Source organism: Podarcis tiliguerta (genome assembly GCF_965153285.1).
Source record: "Podarcis tiliguerta genome assembly, chromosome: 7".
Classification (NCBI taxonomy): Eukaryota; Metazoa; Chordata; class Lepidosauria; order Squamata; family Lacertidae; genus Podarcis; species Podarcis tiliguerta.
In genome coordinates, this window is record NC_139540.1 from 36,484,865 (window position 1) to 36,503,635 (window position 18,771).

An 18,771-nucleotide genomic window follows, 5' to 3' on the forward strand; every position below is an offset into this window, starting at 1 on the left:
CCCGGGATTCCCGGGGATTCCCATTCCTATTCTCGCGGGGGCTAAACCAGCCCCCGCTCACGTGGGGGGGGGCATGACGCCCACAACCCCACCTCCTGGGGCAAGCCGGAAGTGGCTTTGTCCTACCCTTGTGTCAGGTCCTGGGGCATGGAATCTTGGGCATGTACCTAGTTCATCTGAATGGTAACACTTAGGTTTACAATGGGTTACACACAAGCACCATTGTCTTCAAAAAGTTAACTTAAAACCCATTAGCTGTCTTGTGGTTCCACTTACCTGTTCCTCAGATTCAAAGCAGGCACATATTCAAGACACAGGCACATTTCCACTTTTTTTTTAAAGAAAATGAAATATAAAAAACATGTAGAAGCCATATAGTTAAAACATTCTTTTTATTGATTACCACAGGAGAATTTGCAATTGGTTCAATCATGCAGACATTAGATTTACAAAATCTTCCCCCAAGTTCTACTAAACCTTTCCAAATATTTGTTTGAAATGTATATATATATATATATATATATGTTTTCGTAGATTTTCACGGGTACAGGAATGCAGGTTTTGGTGTCCTCGGGTGTCTTCCCAACTTTTACACGGGAAGACACCCGAGGACACCAAAACCTGCATATATATATATATATATATATATACATGTGTGAATTTCAAGGGAAGCTGCTATACAGATCAAAAGGCAAAAAACATGGTCGACCAACACAAAATTAGTCAGAAAAAATATTTATAGTTAAAAAAAACCCCCACACCAATTTTGACGTAAGACACACTTCTCTTAATGTATTCCCCTTCTTCATTTTTGCTTTGAAAAACAGCAACAAGCTATACTGGAAGTGCCATTTTTCATCAGTCAAATAATACTGAGCATGAGATATATAGCTAAAGGTTCTCCAAAAAGACTACTTTTCTAAAAAGAGTCTCAGGATTCAAATTAAGCCAACTATTAACAATCTGTATAAAAATGATATCGGTCTAATTGTCTTTATGTTAAAACTTTAAGTTACTTTAAGCAACATATTGGCCAGATATTTGAATACGATAAGGTGCAAATTGGACTTCTATTTAAGCAGAGACGGTGGCGTCCCACCATAAATTGTTGAATTCCCAGACATAAGAGCTGCGCAACAGGCCAAATATCTCACTAGCACTAGATTAAAGAATGTGTTTATATTATGCTAGATATGTGGAAGACAACCTATGAACAGAATATTTCCAATATTTCATACGATGGGGCATACACATATCTCAGCTGATAAAATAGTGCAATCCTGTTAGTGTCTATTCAGAGGAAAATCCCAATGAGATCAATGAGCTTGCTCTCAAATAAAGGAGCATAGGATTGCAACCCTAAATTCTTAATGGCTGTTAGCTGATGCAGCATAAAATTCTTCCACAGTTCAAGTCTTACCAGAAAAGAGGCCCTTTCTCTTTCTACAAAAATGGCTTCTGCACCCTTATAAATTACCCCCAACCCCCACCTCACCCCCACCCAATAAAATAAGTACTTGAATTCACACCAGTTTATACAGGCTGTTTTGAAAGAATACAAAAATCAATTAATATTTATTAGCATATCTCTGAATTCCAATTCAGACGAATTATCACTGGAAGACAGAACAGTACTAAATGCCAATTGATCCATTAAAGTGGGAAACAGTTAGTTTTCCTCTGTCATTTTTTCCCCTTTCTCCTTGGAAGCATTTTTGAGGAACAATATGCAACATTATCCATTCACAGAAGCGATATTGCACTGAAAGGCTCAAGATTTACTTTAGCTGCTGAAGAATCACAGTGTTCAGAATATCTGATTCTTGTAGTGTCAGGCTTTCATCTGTAAGTTCTTTGTGTGGAAATGTAGTCAGAAGCACAAAGTCAGTGGTGGCAAACAAAGGGCGAGACTGGATAATAAAGTTCCGAATATCTATAATCCTATTGACAAAAGTATAACAATGTAGATTTTAGTCTTTGGATCAATACAATATGCTCTGCACTTTAAAAACAAACCACTCATCAGCTCTGAATACTGCAATAAGCTTCAGATGACAAGTTGTGATAATCTGGAACTAAGATCCAATGTTTCAGTACAGTTAAACAGTTAAGCTTACCTATGGGTATGATTAAATCTTTGTATTAAACGACTTCCATCTGCTAGCCTAATCTGAATCTTAGTTGTTGGCACAGAGTCATCGATCAGAACCACAGCATCAAGGAAGGATTTTTCTTCTTCCTCTGGGGAAGATGGTGTACTGACAATCTCAGGTGTAAGGCTAAAATTAAGAAACAAGAGAAATAGCTGAAAGACAGTTGAAATGTTAAAGACTTTATCTACAAGCCAACCAGTACCACTGAAGTCAATGGGGCTTACTTGCAAATGAATGTGTCTACAAAGAGAGTGCAAGGGTGCCTTCTAAAAATGCTGTCATACAATTCATCAAAACATAATTAGTTAAATTTTGTGCTATTGCATTTGTTTAATACAAAGAAAAGGATTTGAACTGGATGTTAAAAACATTTCAGTCGCTTAAGGGACTGGTTATAAGTACAGTGGTGCCTCAGGTTAAGAACTTAATTTGTGCTGGAGGTCTGTTATTAACCTGAAACTGTTCTTAACCTGAGGTACCATTTTAGCTAATGGGGTCTTCTGTTGCTGCAGCGCCACAATTTCTGTTCTCATCCTGAAGCAAAGTTCTTAACCTGAGGTACTATTTCTGGGTTAGTGGAGTCTGTAACCTGAAGCGTCTGTAACCTGAGGTACCACTGTAAATCTACACTCACAAAATATAAAATAAAATAAGAACATACATAACTGTCTTATTATGCCAAGTCAGACCACTGGTCCGTCTAGCTCAGTACTGTGTACACTGATATACAGCTGCTTTCTAGGGTTTCAAACCAGTAGCCTTTGTCAGCAGTACCCTGAGATGCTGAGGATTGAATCAGGGATGTCCTGGATGCAAAGCAGATGCTCTACCACCAGACCCATAGCTAGGTGATCTTGCGCCCCTGGCAGAACCGTCCAAATTGCGCCCCCTAGCTACGGACAAATTAGCTCTTCTTTGCACCTCTCCGCACTTCTAACATTGCATTTTGTAATTAAGCACAGTGCCAATTATTGTATAATATGTCAGAAAGCAGTAAGAAATCTCAACACTGACAGAACATACTGCTATTTCATATTCAGGACCAGTATATGTAAACTTCCAACAGCCATAAAAAGATGTTCAGACATGCCCTTCTGCAAACAGAAAAAGGCTCTGTCTGTTAATGGAAGAACTACCATTCCAGCAGAGGGAAGGCAATTTTCATCAATTCCCTCTTCAGCTCCAAGAACTACAGTAGTACCTTGGGTTACAAACACCTCGGGTTACAAACACTTTGGGTTACAAACTCCGCTAACCTGGAAGTAGTACCTCAGGTTAAAAACTTTGACCCAGGATGAGAACAGAAATCGTGCAGTGGCGCGGCGGCAGTGTGAGACCCCATTAGCTAAAGTGGTACCTCAGGTAAAAAACGGTTTCAGGCTAAGAACGGACCTCCGGAATGAATTAAGTTCGTAACCCGACGTACCACTATACTTACAACATAGTTCCAATCCTCTGGAACAGTTTTTCAAGAGGAAGAAGAAACTGACAAAATAAATTCCTAGTCCTTTTCCTCCAGCAGTGTCCTTGAAGCAGAACTCTGCTCCAGGGAAATCTAGATCCAACCCAACATCCATAACCTGCCAGCCTTCAATAATAAAGGAAACCAGTTTAAAACAGCAGAGCAATTGAAATGTATTTCACTTAGCAATACCAGGCATATAATTACCATTAGCTTGGAGGAAAAAAGCTCCAAACGAGGAACAGCCCAATCTTATGCATGTTTACTCAGTCCCACTGAGCATCCTTAGTCTAATTGCTTTTGTAAGGTAACCAAACACAAATGCTAAGATTAACTTAAAAGATTAAAACAAACTGTTGGAATGGGGTGGCAAGTGAGAAGCATATAGCCTGCATAGCATGCAGAAGACCTATAGCAGGGGTGGGGCACCTGCAGCCTGTAGGCCAGATGTAGTCAGCAGGGCCTACACTTTCATCCTGCCTCCCCTTCCACTCAGCAATGAATTGCTGTTTGTTGGGCAGGGAGAGACCCTTGTGAGGAGACACAAGGAGGAGAGTGTTAAGCCCCCCCCCCCACATGGCAGATAGGCAAAGTAATAATAATAATAATAATAGGTTTCACAGCTGCCAGTGGAAGCTATTTTTCCAGTCTAATTGCTGCATGGGATAACAAGAGGTGAGAAGGAGGATGTAGTTGGGGAAGAGAGACACAGATAAAAGAGGGGCAAAAGAAAATGGAATGAATGCATGCCAGACATGGGTCTGCATGAGCAAGAGGGCAATACAGTCAAACCGTGGTTGTCGAACGTAATCCATTCTGGAAGCCCATTCGGCTTCCGAAAGGTTTGACAACTGAGGCACGGCTTCTGATTGGCTGCAGGAGCTTCCTGCACTCAAGTGGAGGCCCCGTCGGACATTCAGCTTCTGAAAAACGGTCAAAAACCAGAACTCTTACTTCTGGGTTTTTAGTGTTCGGGAGCCGAAACGTTCCAAAAGGGAGGCGTTTGGGAACTGAGGTTTGACTGTAGCTCTGAGCCCTGTTCACTACTGGTATAAAGTCCCCAACAGATTTCTGAGGTAATGTGGTTTTCAGCAGCGGGGTGGGGAAGATAATAGAATGGCTTTTGGTATTTTATATTCCAATCATCAACTGTATCAATGGCAAGAATACAAGATAATTGTATTTTTATAAACCAAGGATTTTGAAAAAAAATTAACCTTCCAAGTTTCTGGCCTTCTCCACTGAAAGCTTTGAATCTCAATCTAGGCCTTACATATTCCTGCTCCTGGTGGTCTTCCATATCCAGATTAACTTGGCCTCCATGCACCAAACGTTGAAGTTCTGCAGGAATCTCTCTTAACAGCAGAAACAAAAGGGAAAATATCCAATTTAAGCAAGTTTATTGATTTATGCAAGAGCATGAAGAGCAAGTGATGAAACTGAAAAGCATTCAATTTTGTCTGGTTCATGTCATTAAAATATTAAATATTGATAACAATAGTTCAGATCCAGTATGCTCTAATCTTCTCTGTTATCAGCACATACATTCCACAATGCAGATAAAATGGCTTGTTTAAGATCTAATCCTATACACGCTTACCACAGAATAAGAACCAAAGAGACTTAATTTCAGTAGACATGTATAGTATTGTGCTGTTAATCAGGCATACATAAGAAATGCTACAGGCAAAATTATGGTCAGGAAGGGGCGGGGGAAGAAAGGCAAAATTATATGTACTTCACTTGCTACATGCTGAAGCCGCAGACTGAAAATAAAAGACTGTCTAGAAGAGTCATCACCATGTTACAGAGCTGGGTATTCATATCCTATTCAGTGGCTGAGGATGATACAGCCCCTAATAAGAGAAAATCCTTTTTGGTACATTTTCAATACAAAAAGTCCTCTATCAAAACCAACCCTTTCCATAAAGCAACATATATAATAAACACGCTTCCTCACATGTCATTTATGGGATATATGGACTTCCCTGGTAATTGTGATCTATTTCCTTGATCTGGAAACAGCTTGTTTTTGGTGCCAGCTGGTTGCAAATTACCATCCCTTCCCTAAATATTTATCATTTCTTTATCAAAATGGTCTAGTGCTCCAAATGCTAAACCCTCTGATCCTGAGACCAATCTCTCACTCTTAAAAAAATAAAACTCTTCTTCAAGCAGTTCAGCTGGAGATTTGGGGAGGGAATTGCTCCCAGTTCAAGATGTAAACAGCCAAACAGAAACACCTCACCAGAAGAGCTGGTTGTGCCAATACCTCTACAGGGTGAGGAAGCCATGTTGCCTTCCTCAGACTCAGTTCAGAAGACCTAGTGCAGGAATGGGGAACGTTTTACAGCCTGAGGGCTTCATTGCCTCATAGGCAACCTTGAAGGAGCTGCATCCCAGTTGTGGGTGAGGTTGGAAAAAAGAGATGCAGCTCTCACCTTTGTAGAGTAGGCTATATTGCAGCTAAGAGGCTTATCCCTTTATCCAGGTAAGCAGGATGCATTATCATAGTTCAAGGCCACATTTCAACCAGGAGAAAGCACCTGAGGAGGGCGAGGAATGGGGCTGGTATGGGACACAGCCTGGGGATGGAGACAGAGGCCTGGAGGGCCACGTTCAGCCCCTGGGCTTGAGGTTTCCCAACCTCTGGCCTAGTGGACCCACAGCCTCCTACGCTCCACCAATTACTACTAAAGCAAACTAGGCCACTATAAATTAAGATGCTCCTCTCTTCAAAGGCAGACAAAATAGAAGCTGCAGCTCTATTTGAGACTTGGTTGCTGAAACAATATCTGAGCTCAGGTCTTATGATCTAGCCTGATTCCTGCATGGATCTGTCTAGGGTACCACTGAAGCCTTGCCTAGGTACTGCTAAGGCCATCAACTTAAAACAGAAGACCTTGTGGAAAAGGAAGTGTTCCAAACCAAGCAGCATCTCTTTAATTGACCCTAGAACTTATACTTAGCTACTGAGGCTTCTTGGATTTCCTCTCCAGCTGCAGTTTCTTCCACTGCACTGGAAGCAATGTGTTCCTATAGCCACAAATACCATAAACTTACCCTCTTTTAACAGACTCAAGGAACTCTGCATTCACTGGATCCGTGTATGATCTCAGCTCTCCATCATCTAAACTAAAACCGTTCCTCCACAGTTTAAGTAAAATTTGAACCTATGAATAAATCAGATGTACTTTGAAAATGTAAAAAAGTAACACCAGATGTTTGATCATTATATTCATCTTGGTTTGTTTTCCAGTACAGTGGTACCTCGCAAGACGAATGCCTCGGAAGACGAAAAACTCGCAAGATGAAAGAATTTTTCGTTTTCTGAGTTGCTTCGCAAGACGGATTTCCCTATCGGCTTGCTTCGCAAGACGAAACGTCTTGCGCCTTTTTTTAAAAACCGCCAATGCATTCCTACGGGAAACCGTCAATACGCAGTGGTGCTTCGCAGATGCGCCGTCGCGTCTTGCGTTCTGTTCGGGATGCGAACGGGGCTCCGGAACAGATCCCATTCACATCCCAAGTTACCACTGTAATAAGAATAGTATTGTTGGGCGGCTTCCAACAAAGTATTAAAATATAATAGTCCATCAAACATTAAAAGCTTCCCTAAACAGGGCTGCCTTCAAAAAGTAGACCCATTAAAAGTAATGGACCCAAGTGAGTTATGTCCATTAATTTCAATGCATCTACTATGCGTACTATGTGTAGAACTAACATTGGGTTCAACCCATAGTCTAAAAGGAATGTGTTGCACTTGCCTATGAATTTATGCCATCAGAATGTAATCAAAGACACATTAGCTCCAACTCAGTGTCCAGAAGAGCTCTGCTGTGCCTCTGTAGCTCTTTATGAGCAAGGACTGCCTCACTCTCTTCACTGCATGGGAATTCTCACACATGAATCCTCACTGCCCTTATGAAATATTAACCAACAAGGAAGACAATGGGATGGTATTTGCTAGTGCAAACCATGATGTGGTCAGGCAACACATGGTAATGTATTCTATTGTTCATTCAGAAGAAACCACAAATACGGCATGATGTCTAGTTAGAGCATGGGTAGGCAAACTAAGGCCCGGGGGCCAGATCCGGCCCAATCACCTTCTAAATCCGGTCCGCGAATGGTTCGGGAATGGGCATGTTTTTACATGAGTAGAATGTGTCCTTTTATTTAAAATGCATCTCTGGGTTATTTGTGGGGCACAGGAATTCGTTCATCTCCCCCCCAATATAGTCTGGCCCCCCTCAAGGTCTGAGGGACAGTGGACCGGCCCCCTGCTAAAAAAGTTTGCTGACCCCTGAGTTAGAGGGAATCACTTTGTATTTTTCACTTCATATACATTGGCTTAAGGACTAAGATCTTATATTTTGGACATATCACTTAAAGTGAAGCTTTTATTCAAATAGGAGCTCAGATCGATAAGAGAAGCACCTTGATTCCTTTCCCCTAACTCACTCTAAAACTCTGAGTCCCTAGTACAGATATAATTACATTCCCTTTAAAATATTTGTTTTTGCATCATTGGAGTTCAAAAAATTATTATTGTCAAATGAAACTTATGGTTCTATAAAATTATTTAGGTATATATTGATGATATAAGGAACAAGCTATCAGGAATTTCTCTTGCAGTTGGGTATGTCATATGTTACACAGACAGGGTTCCTAAAGTTAATTATCTCTTGCATGTAACAAGAAATTATGTTCATCGTATTTATACTTACATCTTGTCCAAACTGATTTTCTCCATAGATATATTCAGAGCGCTTCATCGTTGACTTCCCCAATCTGTATCCACCACCAGAAAATGACTAATAAAATATTTAAAATACAGGTCTGAGTTATAGAGCTGCAGTAACTACTTGCATTTATTTTAAACCAACTGACTACTAGTAATATTAACAGATCACTATTTAGTTAAGTAAATACTTTGTAAAAAATGCACCCTGCAGCTTAGAAAGAAAGTCTTCACCGGGGGGGGGGGGAGAGATTTGGCAAAAGTCAGTGACAACTGGTTTAATCTTCATATAAATTAAGTAATAAGCAACTCAAAACAATATTTTTATAGATAGTGACACGCTTCTCTTCTGGTGAGCAGAAAGTAATTTCCTATAGCACACAGGAAAAACTCAAGCATGCCAAATGATGTCGTTTTGATCAACCAGTAAAACAGGATCTGAAAGCATAGTTTGAAGTGGGATTGCAAAGTATGCTCTGGCATGATGCTCAAACTGAAAAGCAAACCAGTGTCCCAGCTTTCACAACACCTCCAGAAGTTCCTGTTCCACAGAGATAGGAGTAGATCTAAGAAGTGCTAAGCAGATAGAAAAACAAAAAGCAGACAAGCAGCTCTAAATTATGGCTTGTTTGTTGGATATCTGGAAATTAATAAATCATAGAATAGAATAGCAGAATTGGAAGGGGCCCTGACGATCATCTACTCCAACACAGCTGCAATGCAGGAGTAGGCAGCTGGCCCGTAGGGGGAATCGAATCCGCAACCTGGTGTGAGTTCTAAATAATGGTTAGCATATAGTATGGGCTGGTGCAATGGCTCAACTCAGGCAAAGTATGAAAAGTAGTTGTCAGGGACATGTGCCAGTTTGAACATGAACCTGGGGGTGGTCACCAACTACCACATCCAGTGGCTTTCATTTTGTTCAATGTAATGAAATGGCTAGTAGTTGCTAAGGTGATATTTACCATATCATGTGGACTAGTTTAGACTTTGTGTTCAGTTGTAGGCAGTGTTTCCATACTATTTTCAGTACAAAAGATACTGGAGCCGCACCTTTTCTTTTCACATGACCCTCTCCCATAACCTCCCAACCTGGGACACTAGCATCTAGTGTTAATTGCTGTCAATTCCTGTCTGGCAGAAAAGCGGTTTAAAGCAGGCAAATATTATGAATTGGAGTACACTTTACCCGCTGCCTCTCTAAATTCAGCTCACATTTTGTAATGAAAGTAATTAAAAATAATTTTTAAAAAGGAATCAAGTGCTATACTTGTTAAATAAAAGCACTTTTGCATTAAAACAATTGCGCTTTTCCCATAAAAAATGATTGCATGTACTGGTACTCACTTTAGCTTTATGACAATCCCCCGATGCTCTTGATACTTCATCTAATGGGACTGCCCCATGTTCTTTTGCTTCTTTGAAAAGTTCAGCGACAATTTTACTGGATGCTATATTATTGGATGAGGCAACAACACTGAGCCCTCTGTATTCTGAATCACCTGAATAAAATCTTTTTTTAAAAAAAGAAAGAAAGCAAACAGCATTTGTTGGTCATAAGTATTAAGAAATTTTCAAACAGAAGTACATTAGTTTGTGCAGTGCCAGAATCAGGACTCTGTTTCAGATGGGAAAGTGCCTTGGGTTGTCCCACCCTGCTTTCAACTGTATGCTCTCTGGGTCGGGAACTTCCTTTGGGAGAAAGGGCAAGATAGACATTTAATAACTTCAACAAGTAAATATAGTTTTTAATTTAGAAATCAAGTTTTTATTTTTACGTACAATATCTAATCCCTGAAGCTTTTTAATGCCTTATATTGGAATTATTTTCACTTCATGTTGGAATCAATATTTTTGGAAGAACCTTACCAGGTAATGTTAGGAAAAAATATTATTCTGGTTAATATCTTCATTTTAACAAAAGCCACCATCCCATACCATTTAATTTCCTGACTTTTTCATATTCTGATTAGAACCACATTACAGCTTATGTGCTGTTAAAAGATTGAGAGAGTTTGGAAACAGTCAGGAACTCCAAATTTATCTGTACTTCTTTAAGATGTCCAGATATTCATAAAAATAATAGGGTGCATTCAATATGCCTTTGAATCTGAGTTGCTGGGGACCACGTGGTAGAGAGCTACTGCGTGTTCTACTTCTGGGATTCTAACAGGCATCTGCCTGGCCACTGTGGAAACAGAATGCTGCACTGGATACCTCTTTGCTTTGATTCAGCAGGACTACTCTTAAGTTCTCACACAACCCTGGCACAAATAGAAGGGAGCTTCACACAAGGGAATTCCCTGAACCCCATCCGTCCTCAAAGTTTTCTGAAGACCAGAAGATCCTCAGCAACACTAAGTGATTGGGCACAGGTTGCTGCTGAAGAACTAGAGAAATCTGACAGCAAGTAAAAATCATGACTGGGTGTTTGCACCTGTGTCAGGTTCCAAGATGCAATTGAGATTTCATATATGGCCCACAGACATGCTCTTGAAAAAACTTCCCCAGGGACAAAGAGACGAAAACCACACAAAAACAAAACACCGTAGAAAGGTGAAAAATTAGACTAATTATTTCATATTTAGATTTTATACCTCCAACATGTAAGATGTGCATCTTATATTGGATGTTGGTTTAAGGAAGCATATTTTAGAAATAAAGACTGAGTGTATAACCTATTCTACCTGCTGCCTTATGGGGCATCTTCAGAGGAAGAAAAGGCTAAGGAGTAAACTCTAAAAAAATATGGAACGGAGTTCCTAAGACAGTTGGATGGCATCTTGTATGCCTCCTTCTAGCAACCCCTGCAGTCAAGCTGGTGCCAAATGTATTGCTCTGCTTTCCTTTGGACCACATTAGTGAGGCTGAGAGGGAGGCCTTGCTGTCTGAGCAGCTCTCCATACACACTGCCCAGGCTTGCTAACTCAGCAAAAACAATGCAAGAGGCAGCAGTTACAAGTTACCAGTCTCTGCAGCCACAGCGGGCGCTGTGATTCTCCAGTGATTTGATTTCACCCCCGGACGAGAACTCCATTGTCTTTCAACACAGACAGATGCCAACAACCACCTATCCTGTCACCATTTCCTACTAACGAAAAAGCATCATCTTTTAGAATCAAAAGAGTTGGAAGGGTGTCTTGCAGAGCACCCAGTCAAACTTAAGAGTAACGACTCCATGATGAGAGGTTACAGCATTTGGGAGTTTTGTTTTGTTTTCAAGAAAAATAGTCAAATATGCCGGGAGTGGGTGGGCATAAAATTGTGCATGATTTATGAAAACTCAGCCATTCAATGAAGCTGAATGCTGGAAGACTCAGGATAGACAAAAGACAGTACTTTTTCACACAGCACAGTTAAACTGTGGAATTCACTCAAACAAGAGGTAGTGATGGCTGCCAACTTAGATGACTTTAGAAGAGGATTAGACTAATTTGTGGAAGCCCTCAAAGCCATTATACCTCCACTGTCTCTTCTCATGTTAGCTTATGATATTAACCCCACGTTCAATGTGAGAGGATCCGCAACAATTGAGGATGACAACTACAGTGGTACCTCGGGTTAAGTACTTAATTCGTTCTGGAGGTCCGTACTTAACCTGAAACTGTTCTTAACCTGAAGCACCACTTTAGCTAATGGGGCCTCCCACTGCTGCCGCACCGCAGGAGCACTATTTCTGTTCTCATCCTGAAGCAAAGTTCTTAACCTGAAGCACTATTTCTGGGTTAGCGGAGTCTGTAACCTGAAGCGTATGTAACCTGAAGTGTATGTAACCCGAGGTACCACTGTATTATTACAGCTGGGGATGATGACAACAATAATAAAAAGACAAGAAAAGTTCAAGGGGAAAAGGAACATAAAACTTAAACACACTATTTATGAATATTATAAATCAATTAAATGCTTATTTTATGGTACCTTTTGTTATCCTTGTCATCACTCATACTTCTTTCTGGTGTTCGCAAGCTTCTGAAGAAGTCAGCCAAGAAATATTCATTTAAACTTCCATTAATTTTACACCACCAATCTTAATTTTTTTTTTATATTGAAAATAAATTTGTGATATCCAACCTCTGTAGAGTTCATAGGTTGTGACAGTCAAATCTAAGTTAGAAGACTCTTGCTATAATAAAGGAATAGCATGCAAATGCTGTACAAGAACCAGTCTACAACAAATTTTATATTATAATCACCTTGCCCCAGTGTTGCTCATCAACTTTCATGCATTTCAGTAGAGCTTATGTAGAAGGTTCTCCATGGCCCTTTGGTTCCCTGATGAAAGACAGCAACTCACACTGCAATCCAATGCACATTTTCTTGGAAGAAAGTACCACTGTGCACAATGGAATTTACTCCCATACAAGTGTACATAGGATTGAGTCTTCAGGGATTTAGGAAGAGATTCCTTTACATTTTTAAAATGCTTGCTTAATATTTGCATTTTTGAAATGCACACTTATAAGAACTATCACAGTTAATTTGAACTGTTTGACAGTGTCATATAAAAATAATAAAAGCCCTTATTTACCTTTGCACTGGTAATCTCGGATGACTGCTCACTCCAGCTGTTGGTTTCTCAGAATGAGACGGTTGTCTTTTCATTTCATCTTCATACAATCCAGCCAATGCCAGCTATACCAAAAACCAGATGCTTTAGTCAATGTCTACAGACCAAAAAAACTAACTACATGTATTCTACATGTAGTTCTCTTTTAAAAGAGAGGTGACTAATTCATACCGGTTAAATATGCAGATCATTGGGTAGGCATGGTTATGAGAACTATTTTTTAAAAAATAACCTTTTCCCCCAATCACATGCTGAAAGAACAGCTGTTTGCCAAGTAAAAATTACTAATGTCACAAAAGAGCAACACTTGATAGCACAACAATTAATAACATTTCTTCATGACAGCTATAAATCCTTTCCTTATATGACTGAACATGATTTTACTTTCAGAATAAAACAGTATAGTAAGGATAATGTAATAAGTGAACAAGAAGCATGTGCTTAGACACAATGATCTAGCTCACATATTACATAAAACCATTTTTAAATTAATATAAATGAAAGAGAAGCATGTTGGTGCATGGTGCTTCTTCTCACTCCTGCTGACCACAAGTGTGGTGCTGTCTAACGTTGGGCTTATGGTTTGTTTTCAGCATAGTTTGTTTTAAACTATGGTTTAACATGACAAGCAAATTAGGCCAACTTCTTCTGACTTCTAGACCAGGAACTGGGGACTACAGCTCTCATCTTCCATGACCATTGGCTATGCTGGGTGGGGCCAATGGTCCAACAATATCTGAGGGCCACAGGTTTCATTTCTTGCTGTAGACACAGTGGAAGTTGATGATATGTCTAAGCAATTATTATAGAATATATACTGAAGTCCAAGCAAGAGGCAGAAATATTATGAGCTTTGCTATATAGAATCATAAAATTGTAGTTGGGAGGGACCACAAGGGCAATCTAGTCCAACCCTCTGCAATGCAGGAGTCTTTCACCTAATGTGGGGCTCGAATCCACAACCCTGAGATTAAGAGTCTCAAGTTCTACTGACTGAGCTATCCCAGCTCACGAACTAGGCAATTATCAAAATACTTTTTGATTTAAAGCCTATGAAGATTAACTTCATGATTATAAAAGTACACAGATATGTCCCTGCTGTATTTTTGCATGTGTATTTTTGCCCTCTCTGTTGTTTTCAATGAATGGTGGATGTGGGTTTGCACTTGGCAAAGATGTGAGAGTAAAAAAGCTGCATGTAATTTACATAATAAATCTTATTAATATCAATACAAGTGGCCCAAAGAACAAGAAGCAAAAATTAAACAAAGAAAAATGCTGCTATGTGGTTTGTTTCTACACAGAAAACCTAAAGTATTATAGTTTAATTTCCCCGAGTATTGATGTTTCACTGCAATGGATTTTTAAAATCTGGATTAGAAACAACAAACATTTATATGAAGAGAGGCAGATGCCATTTCAATGACAAGCTGCTTCAGGGTGAAGGCACAAAATTTAGGGCAAGAACATGTTTTTCATAAACATTTTAATGCTCCATAGAACTGTGAAGCCACAAATAACATATCACAGTTTGAGACTTTAGATATGAGATTCTGACATCAACAGGCAACTCTATATGGTTACCTTGATTTATTTCGTAAAATCGTTCCTGGAGTCTGACCTGGTGTGCAAAAAAAGCACACACAAACTTGAATTGCTGAGGCAAATATCCCCAGCCAAAACCTGATGCACTCTTACCTGGGAGCAAGCCCCACTGAGCTCAGCGACAATTACTTTTGAAAAGAAATGCAGAGGAATGCACTGTCAGAGCAGTTTCCCCATGCGATTTCATTTCACTAGGGAGTGATGAGGAAACGACATTTCCAGCTCTTAACCTATATTTAACAGTCCCCCCCGGTACAACCCGTGTTTGGCAACACGGTGAGATCGGCGGAGGTTTTACCTAAGGCAAGGCGTGTCGCCATCAGTTGCGAGGAAAAGAAGGTGCGGGGACAGCACCCGGCGGCTGCCAAGAAAAAATGCCTGCTTGCTATAAACTCTCCCAGAAAGCGACAGTTCCTGGCTTGCTCTCTTACACAACCCTGGCGGGCCATTCTGGAGCACCTGCACCGTCGGTTTTCGAGGCGGAGCGACTCCCAGGAAGGGGAGGCGACACCGGCGGCTCTCTCGCCCGCCCCACTCCGCTCCCCGTACCTGCAGGTCCCTGACGGTAGGGGGCCGCCCGCTTCCACGGGGCCCTTTCTCCCGCCGCATCCCGCTCGTGCCGGGTCCTGTATCCTCGTCCTCCGCCTTCTCTTGCTGCTGCTGCTGCTGCTCCTGCTCGGCGCTCGCACCGCCGTCCGCCATCTTCAGCGGCCAAGGAGCCTCTCCCAGGAGCCTGAGCTCTGCGCTACGGAGAGGTTCGGGGAGCTGGGCGGGACCATGGAGGAGCACTTCCGGCAGCGCGTGTAGCTATGGCAACGAGATCTCAGGAGCTGGACCACTTCTTCGCGCGCCCCTCGCTAAGCCTCGAACTCTGGCCCCACTCCGTGCCGTGTGCGCGTGCGCAGTCTGCGTTCGTTGCCCCGTCCCTCTTCATCGGGTCAGGTGGTGCCAACCAAAAAAAAAAAAAAAGGGTGCAGCGACCAATCTTGCTTCCGGTTAAGGGATAATGATAATTATTATTCTTTCGCCCCATAACCTCGATCTGCGAAACTGGCACTGCTGCAGGTGCCACAGAATATTCGTTCTGCACTTGTAAGAAATTGATCTTTTAGTGTGACGGTGCCCACGCTTTAGAACTCCCTTGACTATTGACGTCCGGCAGGTGCCGTCACTGTATTCGGTGCCTGCTGAAAAGATTTTTGTTTAGGCAAGTCTATTCAGACGTACAGAATGTTGACAAGTGCTATAAACTGGTTTTTAGCTGATCGTTGATTTTAATTATTTTTGCAAATGTTTTATATTGTTATTTTAAACGGTTTTTATTGATAATTTTTCTGTTTTTTGTAAACTGCTATCATTTCTCTCCAATACAATATCTTGCATCTATCTTTTTTAAACCCTTTTTACAGAGAAACAGTTTGCCACTAGGTGGTGCTGAAATAGCACTTAAATGGCTGAAGGTGTTGACCCATTTTACTTTTTTCTTTACCATGTTTGTTTTTCCTATGGCTCATTGAAAATAAGACTACATATTTGCCAATTCAAATTCTGGTGGTTCAATACACCATTACACCATGTTGGTTTTGGTCTGTTTGTACTATAGATGTTGTTAGTACTCACTGAAAAACGTCAGATAGGCACCCAACAGGTTATGGAGGCTTCCGTTCCTAAAATAAATTGATATTTTACTGCTATCTTGGACTGCAAGGGACACATTGCAAAGGGGAAAGGGGGTGTTTCACAGAGAGGCATTTAACTATTGGGACAGAGAAATCCAGAGGAAATTGGCCCAAAATAGTGGATCCTGTATTGCAAATAACTGATAGCTGATTTCCCATGCCTTTGCTGATACTACTAGCATGGGGACACTTTTCAGACATGAAAAAAGTTCTGTGTTTTATTTCATTGTTGCAGAAGTGTATCCCATTTCAAATGAGATAAACTGTCGACCTGTGCCAGACACTAATTCCTTGAGAGGACCTTCTCTGGAAAGATTGCAGACATAAACTTAATTATGTCTAGCAATTTTGTCAGAAAATGAAACTTCTGCCCTTTTGTAATAGTAAATCACCATCATGATAATACATCTTTGTTTTGCAGTTTGGTCATGAAAGTGTTCCATTATATCTTAAGCTAATATTTCCCACGGTTTGTTGGAATTAATGGAATTAATGGAGTGGTGAACATCACCTAAAATTTATCACATAAGGCACAATACAGTTCCTGATTATTTCCTCAACGATTTTGTTCATCCCTGGCTACCAGATGCTTTGATTATTTCATCTTTTAGTTAGACATGCCTATGTGATCTCCATGGACCACATTAATTAATCTTGCTTGTGGAAATGTTGGAATTACTCAATTCTCAATTTTTCAAATCTCACTGAGGAGGCACAATTCACTTGCTACTTGCCCGTATGATTTCAGAGGTCTGGATAGCTTCTTTTTGCATTACTATCTTTTGCTTATATAAGATCAATAGGCTCTTGGTCAGGGCTACTTTCCATTCTGAAGGTATACTCGCCCCTTGGGTGGATGAGGCTATTGTTTAATTACCAATGCTTCATCCGCATCTTATTTGATGCCCTCTTGGCTTAAAATCAGAACACAGGATAATCAATCTGCAGTGGTAGTCCAAATGTTTGGGAGATGATCAATTTGGAAATAGAAGTCCCTAAGTCTGATGATCTGCTTACCTATTCTTGAGGTTGCTTGACTTGAACTATGTGTGATAAATGTTAACCTTATATCACAAGAAAGTCCTGAAGTGTTACATTGCCCAGAAGCATGTTAGAGCCTCTTTTTCAATGACAGAACATGTTCTTTTCTGATGCATTAAGCACTCTGGAGGCAAAGGCAGCCGTAACTTCCCTGCCTCCTTTCATTTGCATCAAGACAACACCCAAACCATAGTGGGAAGCAGCTGTGGTTACAATTGTTTGTCTGCTAGTATCAAAACAATCAAGAGCAGGGAATGGGTTAGATGAAGAATGAACACAGAAGAAAAAGAGAGTATGCAACGGTCTTATTCACAGCAACAACCATGGGAAGAGGCTATCTGCATAACTGTTTGCTTATTAAACTACTCCTTATTCTTTTACAGGAAAATTGCCTTTTGAATTGCTTAAAGGACATTAAGTGAACACCAAATTTACCTAGTGGCAGAAACTCACAAAACTCTTCATGTCATCTACCCCTAAGAACGCCAAGATTTGTGATTGGGCTCAAGTGAAATATAAACTCTATGTGGAATATTAAAAAGGTGCTAAATAGCAAATATTTCAGACTGAGGACTCTGTTACTTAGAGCTTTTCCAATAGGGTTGGGAAAAGATGTTCCAGACACTTCAGGCTGAAATGAACAATTAAAGGCTCCTTTATAGCAGATGATGCCCATAAATGGACCATGCTAAAACTAAAGCTGGAGTGGCGAACATTTCTTGACATAAGGGATGAATTTACACTTGGGCAACCCTCCAAGGCTGGGTGTGAGCAACTGAAGTGGTTATGACACATGCACACACACGCATGGCACAGCCACCCGGCCCTCATTTGATCCAAGCAGATCTACTCAGGAATAGGTAACTATTACCCACTCATCAAACAATCAATTTCATGACCAGTGAGGGCAGTTCACATCCCCACCAGTGCGCTGAACTGCTCTTCTTTCTTTTTTCTTCTTTCCACCACTGCCAAAATTGGTGGGATCTTGAGGGCTCTGTCATGACATAGCATCATTCCCAGGGGTCTTCTTTAGGTCGGGGAAGATGTCTGGCCCCATTGGCTAAATGTACCTGCCTTCCCTTCCTCCAGAGCCAGCTGCAAAGTCTACACACACACACACATGCTTGAGAAGAAACAGTGGGGCTCTTAAGGATTGGTATGTTAAGGATTGTGAGCTTTATGGGTCACTAATCTGGCCAGTCATGTGAGACTCAAGGTCATATACTCAGCGGTGGGTAATATATCTCCTGCCTCTGAGCTCAGTTTATCAGTCAGTTTTTTTTCTTTCTGTTTTCCTGTTCTTTGTTTCTGCAACTGGACATGCTCTTAGGAGCTGAAGTTTGTGAACCTTCCTGGGGATCCAGTAAGACCTGTACACTTTTAAACCTCAGCAAACTGTTAGTGAAGAATTCTGCCGCCGTGTGTGTTTTACTTTGGAACTCTGCATGGCAGATGGACCAGATGCATTGGCTACTCTGCTACTTTCTTCCCATGCACTAAGGTTGTTGCATTCAGTC

The 18,771-nt window shown here is 40.8% G+C and overlaps 1 protein-coding gene across 4 annotated transcripts; it reads right to left on the bottom strand.

The window, feature by feature from the left end:
* Positions 1 to 1,112: 1,112 nt before the first annotated feature.
* On the bottom strand, positions 1,113 to 15,798 carry UBXN2B (UBX domain protein 2B). 4 transcript variants are annotated; one of them, XM_083450277.1, is made up of 10 exons: positions 14,911 to 15,000; positions 14,830 to 14,871; positions 12,888 to 12,991; positions 12,278 to 12,328; positions 9,707 to 9,872; positions 8,346 to 8,432; positions 6,679 to 6,788; positions 4,833 to 4,970; positions 2,118 to 2,279; positions 1,113 to 1,941 (listed from the first exon to the last, which is right to left on the bottom strand). In XM_083450277.1, the coding sequence occupies exons 3-10, from the start codon at positions 12,959 to 12,961 to the stop codon at positions 1,779 to 1,781; spliced, it is 951 nt and encodes a 316-aa protein (XP_083306403.1). In that variant the 5' UTR covers positions 12,962 to 12,991; positions 14,830 to 14,871; positions 14,911 to 15,000; the 3' UTR covers positions 1,113 to 1,778. The 4 variants fall into 4 exon arrangements, with proteins under 4 accessions (XP_083306403.1, XP_083306400.1, XP_083306402.1 ...); XM_083450274.1 differs by lacking the exons at positions 14,830 to 14,871; positions 14,911 to 15,000 and adding an exon at positions 15,081 to 15,798; XM_083450276.1 differs by having other exon boundaries at positions 14,830 to 15,021.
* Positions 15,799 to 18,771: the final 2,973 nt, after the last annotated feature.

Excerpts from the sequence above, each read along its gene's own strand:
- UBXN2B (XM_083450274.1), bottom strand. The coding sequence starts at position 15,233 with ATGGCGGACGGCGGTGCGAGCGCCGAGCAGGAGCAGCAGCAGCAGCAG. Across the intron at positions 12,329-12,887 it reads CCGAGATTACCAGTGCAAAG|AAGCTTGCGAACACCAGAAA; the intron begins GTAAATAAGGGC and ends TGACTTCTTCAG. Across the intron at positions 2,280-4,832 it reads GAAGGCCAGAAACTTGGAAG|CCTTACACCTGAGATTGTCA; the intron begins GTTAATTTTTTT and ends TCTTAATTTTAG.